The sequence below is a fragment of the Cyprinodon variegatus genome, unplaced genomic scaffold, assembly GCF_000732505.1.
Source record: "Cyprinodon variegatus isolate N-32 unplaced genomic scaffold, C_variegatus-1.0 Scaffold28, whole genome shotgun sequence".
Classification (NCBI taxonomy): domain Eukaryota; kingdom Metazoa; phylum Chordata; class Actinopteri; order Cyprinodontiformes; family Cyprinodontidae; genus Cyprinodon; species Cyprinodon variegatus.
This window is the reverse complement of record NW_015150481.1, coordinates 967,467-980,391: the sequence shown is the minus strand read 5'-3', so window position 1 is coordinate 980,391 and position 12,925 is coordinate 967,467. Positions and strand designations below refer to the sequence as shown.

Below are 12,925 nucleotides of genomic sequence, written 5' to 3'. Positions count from 1 at the left end.
GGATCAGCTGAATGTATTTTAGCAATGATGATCTGTGTGTAACGGAAACTTGCACCTTTTCACTGTAAGAAAACAGTCACCTGAAACGACTTGTACAAAAGCAGAAGCAAACATCTCTGTAGTTAAGGGATAGTCTGACTCATGTTAAAAACACCTTTTCCTTTATTTATTTTTAACTCTCAATCATTGTCAGAAAATAAAGTGCACAACCACTTTTAATAAAAACACTCCTCTTGCTCTCATTTCAAATATTCCTTTATCTGTTCAGGTACATTTTGCTCGTTAGATCATTTTCCCAGAGATTATGGATCACAAACTTCTCATCACAGCAAGTTTAAGTACAGTCAACCAGTTCTGTTTCACGTCCGGGTCATCACACGAGAAGATATAGTTGGTTTTGGACTGTTTGAGGCAGAAATTGTTCTGATCCTGCAGCTCCTCTATCACACAGCTGAGTAGTGGCAAAGCAAGCAGGGGCTTTTCATCCTGGATATTAGGGGGAAAAAAAGAAAAGAAAATGTTGCTGACAAAGAAGGAAAATCCTCTAAAAGAAAACATCTTCATCTGACAACATTTGTAATGTTTGTTAAAACCCAAAGCAAACAGATAATCTGAAAATGAACACTGCAAAAAATCTATCCAAATAATCATATTTTTTCTTTAATTGAATGAAACAAGACAATTTACATTTAAAGTTAATTGCCTTATTTCAAGTGAAAACAATCTTATTTTAAGAGTAAAAATACTAATTTCATTGGCAAATCATTTTATTTATCTACTCAAATTAAGGGTAAATAAATCGAATGAATTTTTTTTTTATTATTTCTAGATTGTTTTTGCAGTGAAAAGGGACATTTAAAAAAAAAAAAAAAAAAAAGGAGCTAAAAGATAACTGAGTTTATTACCAGAAACATCCTAATTTATAACAGTGGTGAGAGGTCTTATTGTAGTGGCAAAAAAAACAACAACAACTTAAAAACTGATTTCGATGGGAAATTATGACTGTGCTTGAATAAAACATAAAATGTTTCCTAAAACCTATCCTTTGTTGGGTACTCTATAGTGACTGATGTCAGATCAAAGATTATTTTTTTTAGCAAATAGGATATAGTCAAACCCCTAAAATGTCAAAGATAACCGTTCAATACATGTAGCAATAAATTAAAGCCAAAGTTAGGTTCCTTAATCTAAAAGCTTTAAAATAAAAACCTCTTATTCTGAAGTGACATAATTTTGCATATTTTTATTAATTTAAAGAAAAAGAAATGCTGAGAATTAAATGGTTAAATATAATCAACAATTATATGATTGTTTTTTAGCAACAAATACTTGCTTCTTTGTCTGACATCTCTGTGCAAAATCATTCTAGGTCTTTTCAGATTTTTATCACCTCAAGTAGGGCTGCAACGTACGATTATTTTGCAAATAAATTAACATGTTGATTATTTTTTGATTGATTGATTAATAATCGGATAACCAAAGGTTTCTTAAAAAAAGATTTTGTACTTAATTAAACAAGGTAAAACTAAAATGTTTCTACTTGAGCAGTTCTGGATAGAACATATCGACTGACAAAAACGAATTAATCTTAAGTGTAAAATGTTTAAATATTTTTTTTACAATTTTGGTATAATTACTGCTCTAAGTGGGTTGCTCTGTCAGCTAAAGGCATATTTTACAGTCTCTATACTCCAGTTAATGATTAATCAATTACTAAATTAGTTGAAGGTTATTTCAATAATGGATTAATCAGATTAATTGTTTCAGTCCAAATCACAAGATCTGGAAACTGAGATTAAGATGAAAGAAATCTGCATTCACCAGTTAACCACATATTTGTTAACTTATCCTGAATATAAGCGGTTACTGGAGCCTTTGAAAAAGAAAAAAAAAGCCACACTCATCACAGATCCTGTGACTCAAGAGGTTTTACTCATCTTTGTCCTTTAGTTTCACAGCGATGGGTTTGTTGACTAAGACTCTAATCCAAGTAAGATTCAAAGGTTCAGGTAAAGCAGAAAAAAAAGGCTTTTTTTAATCCCACCACTCCAAACCAGTTGGTATGTGAATAGGTTGTAATTGCAGATAAACCTAATGATTCCAAGATGACACTTTGCAGCAGTTCTAAAAGATTTAGTAGAAAATAAAAAAAAAATGTTCTCCAGATTTTTAGACTCAATTACAGAATAACTGTAACCAAGTTCTGAAATGTTAGCATTATCTCTAAAATCAAGATTTTACCACAATGAGGAAAACTTAACTGCAACATATTAAAAGTAACACAAAACTAAAGAAAGTTATATAAAATAAAATGTATAAAATAGATAACTGATTTATCATTACCTCTGGGTTATTATAAATGTGGAAAAACGGAGGATCAGTCCTGGTGAGAACGCACCATGCTTGTCGCCAAATCATTGAGCTGTCCCCGTACTGCAGGAACCCACTCAAAACACTGTCCTGAGAGCCTGGATAGACCTCAGACTGGGATGAAACCCAAAACAAGACAACGCTTAGATTAGAATATGGGAGGATTTTCTGTTAACAGCCCAGAGAGAAGGACTGTGGAAGTATTTAGTAGAAGTATGAATCCTACCTCCACCATTCTTCTCTTTTTTCGGTCCATTCTCTCAGTTCTCTGTCCGGCCAGGATGGAGTAACAAGCTTTACACACTTTGTTCAGCCTGTTTCCATCGTACTCTAAAGCCACTTTGTTGTCTGAACACTTCCAACACACCACCTGAAGGAGAACAGGGACCATAACCTGTGAAATAACCGTGCTGTGTTCAGGTTCTTACAGTATAAAGCATTAGCTTCCTCACATAGCCACAAGCTCGACAGTGATGCCTTCTCCTGGTTAGGGCGTTGAAAGGCTCCTGACATGTCATACACAGGGTCACCTCATTGTCTCTGATCCAGCGAGGGGCTCGTCTACCAAGTTCCTTAAGCTGTAAAGCAAATGTGCATCATGGTGTTAATCACATGATGATTCCTTTGTCAATGCAACCTTATGAATCAACGTACAGGCTCTGCATTGAGCTCCTTAGAAGCGATTTTAAAGCTTTCGTTTTTCTTCTCAAACACATCAACGGCCTCCTGAATCGCCTGCAGATAAAGAACTAATCAGTAGAAAAGCCTTTCTGAAGCAGTTTAAATACTGCAACTAAATGCATACCCTTATCCACTCGTCTCGCTCCTGCTCAGAGCTGCAAAGACAAGAAAAATACGGATTACTTTTAGTGCTTAATGCAGGGTGCAATGTTTGCACTAAACTGCTCACGTGACAGAACATTAAGTAGACATATACGGCAATGACTTTCACATTTTACTGCATGCAAAGGATGCAAGGTCTGCACAAAAACCTTCTGCACGACTGTCCCCTAAAATTAGTTCAGAAGCATAAATCTGAAACCTCAACATGCTGTGAACCTACCTGGCCTGTAGCTCCAGAGTTTTCTCTTTACCAGAGACTTGGAAAGTGTATGGGTGGTCTTCATTGGTTGTCTGTTGCGCTTGCATGCCGTCTACTCCGATCCTGCAGCGGACCGTAAATCTCTGCCCAACCAGACTGAACTTTGCAGAGCAGCACAGCACAAAGTTGTTGAACTAGGATGGAAAGTTTATGCAAAACACCAATTTCAGCATTTTTTAGCATCTTGAAAGCCTTTCTTTCTGCACATGCACCTCTATTAACTGACCAAAAACAGTTGTCTTTCCATGGCTGATGTGTTCCTGGCAGCCAGTTTAAGCAGCCGGCCTTCTTTGAGAAACTCGTTAGTTGGGTTGACCACTTCCTCCTCTCCAACCATCTCATAAATCTCCAGGAGTCGTTTCAGGTTCTCCTACATTCACATAACGACAAACTGAACTATATGCATAAATATCAAAATTGTTACTAAATTTAATAATTAGGAACTCCCCAAAAAATGTTGAGACAGTGGATGACTTTAAAAATAAATTTTAGCACAAATACTAGCCTAAAATAGAACAGTGTAAAGTTTGGTGGGAACATACAGCTTTTTGGATGGCGCTGTTTGAGTGAGTGGCTGCCATGGAAATAGCCTCCAATGATTCTGTGGGAAAAATTAAAACAACAATCTCAAACACTGTCAAATTTGGCTGTTTTGAGGAAAACACGCTATAAAAACATGGTATAGCATCAACATGATCTTCCATAAAGGACTGATGATGTGAAAAAAAATAATTAACAATATCCCTTGTTAGCGATTTTCTGTACTTTATGCAGTGAGAAAACAGATCAATATTAAGGATTTATGCTTTATAAAACCAATATGGCCACATGTATTGACTCATGTCATCGCCGTTGCATGAAACTGCTTTTCTTGGTCCGACAATCATGACATAAACCTTTTAAAACAGTCACTTAGGATAAATATTGTTTTTTTGTTTGTTGTTTTACCCATTTGAAATAATGAAAAAAAATTTTTTATTTTATTCCTCACCATATTTAACCGTAGGTTAGCCTCAGTCTATCTAGGTAAGCAGTGAGAAAGTAGAGCCCTGATTGGATACATATATGTCACTTCCAGTAAGGCTAAACCTCTTAGAGGGTCTATGGAGCAGGGGCGGGTCTTGAAGCTGGCTGCTAGATGCTGATTGGTAAACATAGCTGAGGATTTTTGACTGACAGTGGCCAGACAGTGAGGAGATTTTCCTCATGAATCAAGGGAAAAGTGATAATTCATTCTTGTGCTGAACTCTTGTCATGCTTTCTGTAGTTTAATATTTCAGAGCACTTCACAACAGCTATTTCCACCCCTTGTAGTGATGTGTTTTATGTGTTTCAACATTTGTTAATGCAATACGTGACGTTTGGATTTCACTAACACCATTGAGCTTCCTCTGTTTCAGAGAGCAGCAGCCGCTACTTCTGCAAAACTATGTCAATATTTTGCTAAATTTAAAAATACAACGTTTTGCAATTGTGGTATTTCCATTAGATAACAAATAAAATTCAAAATTGCTCGAGATTATGTTCATTCACATGATAAAAAACATGGCAGCAGCAGATGTAAAGACATGAGATCTTTTCATATTTCAGCCCTAGAGGGCGCCATCTTCCTCCAACTACTTCATGTCTTCAAGTCCAGCTGCTGATCAAGTGACTTGTGTGATGCAAAAAAACTGTTTCCATAGCAAAAAAAAACAAACACCTAATTGAAGAGTAAACATGACCTTTTTTAAAATTGCAGTGTTTCCATCTAGCAAATGTATTTCTATAATTACAATTTGTGCAATTTAATGGTTAATGAAAAACAACATCAGTTACTGGTACATCCCAATAAGGACAGTGAACATCTAAACCATGCGGGAAATGGAGGTTATTGGATTCACCAAGTAGAACAGAGTATAAAAAGTTTAGAAATATCAGTTTAGAAGAAAACTGTACGTTCCTTGATAAAGAATCATGTGCCGCTCTTTACTTCATCAGGGTCTCCACAGATGAAAACTGGAATAGTTTCCTCACTAAATACTGCGTATACTACATCATTAGGGGTCCTAATAACAGCAGTCTCCTCTGCACCTAATTATTTAAATCAGCTTTTGATCATGTGGTTTGGTGTAGAATCACTTACTGCTAGCCAGCTCATAATCTGGGTTATCTTCAGGAAGCTTCTTCAGGTAATCCTTCAGTAGCAGCTCGTAACGCGGAACCCTCTGCACTGGTTCCAGCATGTGGTGCTGCAGGGTCAGGTTGCCACACATTTCCTGACTCTTAAAAGCACAAACATGGCACCTTTGATCAGATCTAGAGGAGGAAAAAATGAGGAGTCCTCTGATGAGCGTTTCTTACCTGTATGTCATGGATGATGTTTCTGAAGGCAGAGGAGCGTTCGGTCCAGGTTCTGACCAGCTCTATGGCTCGGTCAAAGTTCCTGATGTAGTCGGCATACATCCTCAGGAAAGGCGCATGCTGAAGAAGAGCTTTACCCAGACCAGGGCTTTCATTCCTTTATTTAAAGGCAATAAAAAAAAACTTGTTTAAATTTGCAGCAATTTAATGAATATATTTTCTGTTTTTGCTTAGCCTGAAGCTTCAAATGTTTGGATCGTCTTGGAGATTTTAATTCAGAAGGAGAATTCTGAAAGAGTTCACAAGATTATCCCAAACTAGACTCACCAGTGCATGATGCAGTTTTCCATATCAGGCAGAAGAAACTGGCTGTGGAAGGAGTAGATTGACGATACGTTGGAGAAAATGTTTTTTATGACCTCAGGAGGAAATGAGCCACGATCAGCTTCTTGTGTAAGACGTAAACAGAACACCTGCAGAGACAGTCAGGAAGCCTCAATCACAACGAGGGCTGCAAATAAAGATTATTTAGCAAATCGATTAATCTGTGGATTATTTTTTCGATTCATCAATTAATAATGAGATAGGCTCCTTAAAGAATTTTTACTAAATTAAACCAGGTGAAACTAAATCTTTTCCACTTGAGGAATTCTAGATGGAGCATACTGACAGACTAAAACATTATTTTTTTTTAACAAAGATGACCTAGATGATTTTTTTTTTTATTTTGCTATAAATACCACTCCAAGTGGGTTGCTCTGTCAGCTAAAGGAATATTTTAGAGCCTCTATACTCCAGTTAATAATACCCTATTATTTCCATAATCGATTAATCCAATTAATTGTTTCAGCCCTAATCAAAATACCACAGATACGCTGACAAACCTACTAAAATTATGAGGTTTATTTAAGATGTCTTAATGGCTACAACTTCCATTCTTGATCGTGTTAAAGTTAACAGTTCATGGTTATATTTCTTTACAAAATGGAAGGGAAAAAAATAGAGGACTCTGCAAGAAAAAGAAGTGAGCATAAGATCGCTAGGAATACAGCCGGATCAATCTTGGACTTTGGCGTCAATGAAGGACAGCCTCCACACTGACTTCATAAAAGTTACGATTTTTGTGCAGACCAACCAGTCAGGAAAGGGACCTTTGGATGAGCAAGGACACCCAACAGATCAGCACAGTTAAAAAGTGTTAAATACTTTTCCCTTCGCCACTGCAGTTGCATTGTTCTGTCTGTTTACCCTCTGCCCTACTTCCATCTGTTGTTTACTTTAAATTGATCATTTTTGTAGGAAAAGTGCTCACTCGGTTCTATTTCTGTGTCATCAATATGTGACAACACATACATGAGTCACATTTCTAAAAAGGTCTACAACAATTACTCCATACAGGAAACATATTCTTCTAATTTTTAAACTTTTAAACATGCATCAGCTTTCTGAGCTACACTTACCTGGTCAAGAAGGTGGAGACGAGCCACATATGTCCTCTCTGTCTGCAGGAGCTCATTAGCTATGTTGTACAATTTCTGTTCTTTGTCCTCTTCATTTTTTGGCTCACTTCCTCCACTTTCATTCATCCTCTCTTGATCTTCTTCATTTTCAGCTTTTGAAACCAGTTGAGCTCCTTCCACTCTTGTGGTTGCTTTATTCCACTCACAGGAATACCTACTACCTCGTGGTCTGAGCGCCTTGCCCTCATCCATCATGGCTTCCATTGGATCTTCTTGCTTCTGTTCCACACATTGCTGCCTACCAGGGGAAGGTTCTGTGCCATCCTCTGTGGCATTGAGTTTATAGTTGGTGACGCCGGGGCCGTTACAGTTAGCTGATTGCAGCGTTTTTACCGAAGAGCTAACAGCTTTCTCAACAGGGATCCTGCATAGAAATACATATTAAATAGTTTTCTTGCACAAAAACAACAAATATATGAGCAAAAATTCCTACCTGCTTTCATCCATGTAGATTATTAGATCAGGGACGCTTAAAGACTTCTCTGCTTTCTTCTCTCGTCTTTCCAGCTTCTCGCTTGAGATTCTGTGCAGACCCAGCCATGACTTGGAGCTCCTGGCAGGGGAATAGCTGCCCATCTTCTTCTGCACTGGGCTTGGAGTGCGCAGTTTTCCCATGAGCGGACTAAGGCTCCTTGGGGACAGCTTAGCAGGGCTATGGCCTCCCTCTCTCAGTGGACTGCAGCCCTCAATGCTTCTTTTGCCAGGACTTGGGGATCTTAAAACCAAACTGCTTGATAGGTTTGGGAACCCTGGAGTCTGACTGCCTGGGCTGAGGTGCGCCACCGACACTGCGTTCAAAACATTGCTTCCTCCACCTTTTATGGGACTGGGAGACCCCTGGCAATACTGTATGCTAACGCAAGAAGTACAGACTCCACAATCTCTGTTGGAAGTCTGCTCTTGGGTTTTTCTTTTCACTTGTTGTGATTTTACAGATCCTGAGGTAGAATTGGAAGCTTGATCTTGTACGATCTTCTGCGACCTCCTTAGGTTAGCTGGTTTAGGAGCCCCTGCAAAGATGATCGTTTTGGTTGGGAAATGTTATTAGCCATGCATTTTCACACAAAAAAAAAAATATATATATATATATATCTTTAAGAGTTGTATAAATATATGACCTACTGATGTCCATTTTAAATACAGAGAGTTAATTTTTCCATTGTGAGATCAATAAACGTAAAATTTTTTAGCCATATCTGACTTCTTTGCAGGATGCACCACACAAAGACATAAGCTGTTTTACTATCTAGCCTTCTTTTCATGAGGATTCACTAAAATCAATTCATCTGTGCATTTCAGTTACTGTATGTCATGTCATGATGGGTTTTTTTTCCTCTTTTTGAGACTAAATAGAACTTCAGCTACAGGTGCAATGGGTAGAAAACCAACAGTTTGGAGGATAGGGCATAAAAGCATTGCTAGTAGCATTAGTACTATTAGCAGGGACATGAACTCGCATGTCTATTAACTTAACAGAGACAACAGAATGATTCCTGATCTTTAGCTCCAGCTTTAGCATACTCCAACATTCAGACTATTTTCCCAGCGAAACTCGAGTTTTATCTTTTGCACTCAAAACTTTTGCGACTTTTAAAAGGTTTTCATTTTTTTTTTTTCTCCCAAAACGTCCTCTGAGCTCCCCACTGTCTGGCTTCTGTGTACGCACACACAGTGACCCTAATGCTGGTCATATGATGCACTCAAGTTAAATATAAGCAGAAATAACAAATATTACACCAGCAGGATGCCTTCAATTGCCATAAAAAGCTTTGCGTGCAACCAGAGTAAGTTACTATGTACCTTTAAGGTTGGCAGCATTATCAAAGCAGCAATCTTTGTCTGCATTTCCTCAAGATTGTAGAGCTTGAAATAAATTTAAGATTAACTATAGGCAGCCAGCATTTTCAACCACATATCTGCTATAACTTCTTGTCATCTGCATAAAGCTTTGCGCTCTCTCTCTATCTCTACTGCAGCATAAACAAAAATTGTGGAAAATAGAACTATAACCGAGAAAAAGAGACAAATCGCTTCTCCTTCTCAGCTTACCGTGAGACTTTAATGGTCTGTTTTCACAATCCTCCTTAGTTTGAAGTTCAGAACAGGGTTCTGTTCCAGAAAACCTGTCACAAGCACGGCCACAGCTGTATGAGCCGCAAACTCCACTGTCCACATCTGTACAAAGAAATTATATTAGCTCCCAATACATTTAATGTAAAATACACTTATTTGGGTATGGGTTACTTGATAACTGTTAATTATGTTACAAAAAGTGAAGTGAGTTACTAAAATCAAACGTTTAGCCAAATCAATTTATGTTTTAGTTAGATTAATATTCATACCCAACAGAAAGAGTGAAATTAGAAGAATTATTCACTTCAAAAAAGCTGCTGATGATTGAGTTTAGCTGTCCAACTCAAAAAACAGTTGCAACACTGCAGTTTTAAGTGTTAATTCACAAAATAAACCATCCATATGCCTGCTGGTGTCTCTTTATGGTTAAAACTCAAAACATTACTGATCTAAAGTAGCAAACCAACATAAAATCATGCTGGTGGATTAGTCTTTTTCTTTTAAATCAAACTTGCATTTTGCACTTTAAACTATCACTAATCTGTGCCTTGCTTTTACAAGGAAGATTAAGCATTAAACCCCTTATTAAGGTGATCAGGGTAATTCAGGTATAAAAGCTCTGAAGAATATGTCTCTACATGTCAGCAAGTTAATCTGCTACAAATGAAAGCTGGAGAAAATGCAATCTAAACTATTTATCTAGGAAGACTAAGTCAAACACACATATCTACTAAGATTAAAGGAAGAAAAGGTTTCAGCAGAACTAAACAAGCGTTTTACTTTTATAGTGCATGGCCAACATATTCCCTACCTGCATTTACATCCAAGTTTGAGCCAGATTATCCCTTGTTCTGTTGGAAAGCTGAGCTATCTGTGCTTACGTGAGGCTGATTTGCTGGTCATGTGAAGAGAGGGCTAAAGTCTGCTGCTTTCTTCATGGAAAAACTTCTGTTTTCTCACTTCTGCTTAATGCTTTCATCATCAAACCTTTTACCAGACTTACAAAAATTGACAGTGTCTTCATCCCAACAACACAAAGAGGCAGTTACACACTTAGGATAGGAAGATTGCTAAATTGACTTACGTAGTTCAATCAAATGTTAAGCATTTCTAGCAATTTAAAATGGAGCTTTCAATCCATATATATATAAAATAGGATTGTAATTACAATCAAACAGTTTTGTAGCATTTCAGGAGATACAGCTCTGGTCAGAGGTTAACATCTCTTTACCACAAGAGTGAAGATTAATAATTTGTGTTTTTATTAGTCCTTTTATCTGGTTTAATCGCAATAGCAGAACAGAAATTTAGCCTTCCCAACAGAATGAAAATAAACATATTTGAAGTATTTCATTAAAAAAAATTGGTGATGGCTGCATCATTCTATGGGCAGTGCTGTCCCCCTTTGAACATTTAGAACTATATATATTATAACAACATTTACAATCATAAAATCTGCTAACATGCACAGATTTTAATACTTTCATCAACAATTTCATTTTGACTTAAAAAACTTTTTTTTATCCTTATCCTTTATCCTAATACAAATAACTAGGATGTAATAAGTGATTAAATCATCTTTGAGACGTGTTTTTTTTTTTTTGTTGTAATTCTGCAGCGAGAAATCATAAGATATCAAAATCGCCACAACTTTCCTCTTTAATTAAATCTTGAATTTGTTCATGCACATTAGGCAAAGTCATCAAAGTGAAGTTTAAAAGGAGAACAAAGACTGAGCTTAAAGAAAATCACAAATATAAGTCGTCAAAAAGCCGAACTGCTTCTATCCTCTGGATATTTTTAACACAGTTTCTGTCAAAAAAAAAATCATAATCAGATTCACTGTATCAGGTTCTAAAAAAGATGATGTTTTGTTCATAAACTAGTAACATTTCATAGTTTTTCAAAGAAACCAGCCGGCCGAAGAACAGTTCCCTCATATTGGTCTCAGTATGGGTTGCACTGTTGGATCCTCCATCCTTTAAATCACACACTGAGAACACTAACCTCTTTGTATGGTAATGTGCTTCTGAAAGGACTAAAGAAGTAGTTTATGTTAAGACATAAAGGCAAAGTCCAAGCTCATTCATGGCATGTTGAATAAAGCCTTAATCTAACAAAGTCACCAAGTGTGCCTAGTATAATCACACACACAATTAGTGCTATATTCCCTGGTCACCTTTTAGTACTTTTAGGCTAAGAGTTTATTACTTTTAATCCTGGAATGTGCATTTGAATTGCATCCAAGATTATATATATATATATATATATATATATATATATATATATATATATATATATATATACATACATACATACATACATACACAGAAAAAAAAGGCTTTATATGTTACCAACACCAATTTGATACAGTTTGTTTCTGCTGAGCTTTTGGAGTCTCCTTTCCTGTTTCCATTAGTGTGCATTGGTTGATGCTAAAGGACATTTTATGTACTTTTTATATGCATAATAATCTTTATTATAAATAATCGACCCAACGCTGCAGCGCAAAATAAATAAAATTAATGATATAATCCCAGTTAATGTGCCAAATTTACTTTTTTTTGTTCACTGTCAGAGAGATGCATAATATATAAACATTATATATGAGACAGAAAGTGGTGTTTAAAGAGAGCCTGGGTGAAGGTTGGCTTACTCACCTGGGACAAGGCCGTCACCTGTCGCTCTGTCTCTCCGACGGACCGCCACGCGCCTGAACTCCTCCACCTCACGATTGACTCTCAAGGTCAAACTATTTCTTTTTTTCAAGTCAAACATCATTAAAAACGAAGCTCTACTTTTTTATTTGCTTTAATCTGTAATTAATTATTTACTTAAGAAAGAGAGAAAAAAAAAACTCCACAAAGTTGGAGGCTATCTGTCAGTCTGCAGAGATTCAGCAGAGATGCTGCCCAGTCTGTTGCCACACCAGCGCTCAATCACCGCAACCAGCTGTCGTTAAGCCCCGCCCCCATCCTAAACGAACACACCCCTTTATTTGATTCCTACGGAAAAGGATTCGGGTCAAATAAAAAATGGCAACTCAAAAAAAAAAAAAAAAAAAAAGGTATTAAATTCTGACTGTATTCTCAATTTATTCTGGGATTAATTCTGACATTAATCTCATTATTCTCATAGAATTATCCTTATAATATTTCTACTTTATCAAATATATAATGCTGGGCTCTAGCAATACTAAATTGATTAAGAATGATGAAAAAGTTATAATTTTGAGAATAAATCGGATTTTTAAAACTAATGTCAGAATTTTGAGATAAAAGTCGGAATTGTCAGATTCTGACATGACATTACATTTAATTTTCTTTGGGATTAATACATTGAATTTTCTTTAATTAAAGTCAGAACTGTTACATTTAATTTTCTTTGGGATTAATAAATTGAATTTTCTTTAATTAAAGTCAGAACTGTTACATTTAATTTTCTTTGGGATTAATAAATTGAATTTTCTTTAATTAAAGTCAGAACTGTTACATTTAATTTTCTTTGGGATTAATAA

At 36.3% G+C, this 12,925-nt stretch overlaps 1 protein-coding gene across 1 annotated transcript; it reads right to left on the bottom strand.

The window, feature by feature from the left end:
• Positions 1-48: 48 nt before the first annotated feature.
• Positions 49-12,266, bottom strand: LOC107099191 (FYVE, RhoGEF and PH domain-containing protein 4-like). The gene is made up of 16 exons (XM_015397229.1): positions 12,069-12,266; positions 9,385-9,510; positions 7,769-8,345; positions 7,276-7,699; positions 6,143-6,288; positions 5,816-5,972; positions 5,598-5,736; positions 4,015-4,073; positions 3,699-3,842; positions 3,434-3,606; positions 3,176-3,206; positions 3,025-3,105; positions 2,823-2,948; positions 2,597-2,740; positions 2,344-2,484; positions 49-486 (listed from the first exon to the last, which is right to left on the bottom strand). Exons 1-16 carry the CDS (start codon positions 12,187-12,189, stop codon positions 310-312), a joined length of 2,766 nt encoding a protein of 921 aa, XP_015252715.1. The 5' UTR covers positions 12,190-12,266; the 3' UTR covers positions 49-309.
• Positions 12,267-12,925: the final 659 nt, after the last annotated feature.

Excerpts from the sequence above, each read along its gene's own strand:
- LOC107099191 (XM_015397229.1), bottom strand. The coding sequence starts at position 12,189 with ATGATGTTTGACTTGAAAAAAAGAAATAGTTTGACCTTGAGAGTCAAT. Across the intron at positions 5,973-6,142 it reads GAAAACTGCATCATGCACTG|GAATGAAAGCCCTGGTCTGG; the intron begins GTGAGTCTAGTT and ends CTTTAAATAAAG. Across the intron at positions 3,843-4,014 it reads ACAGCGCCATCCAAAAAGCT|GAGAACCTGAAACGACTCCT; the intron begins GTATGTTCCCAC and ends ATGTGAATGTAG.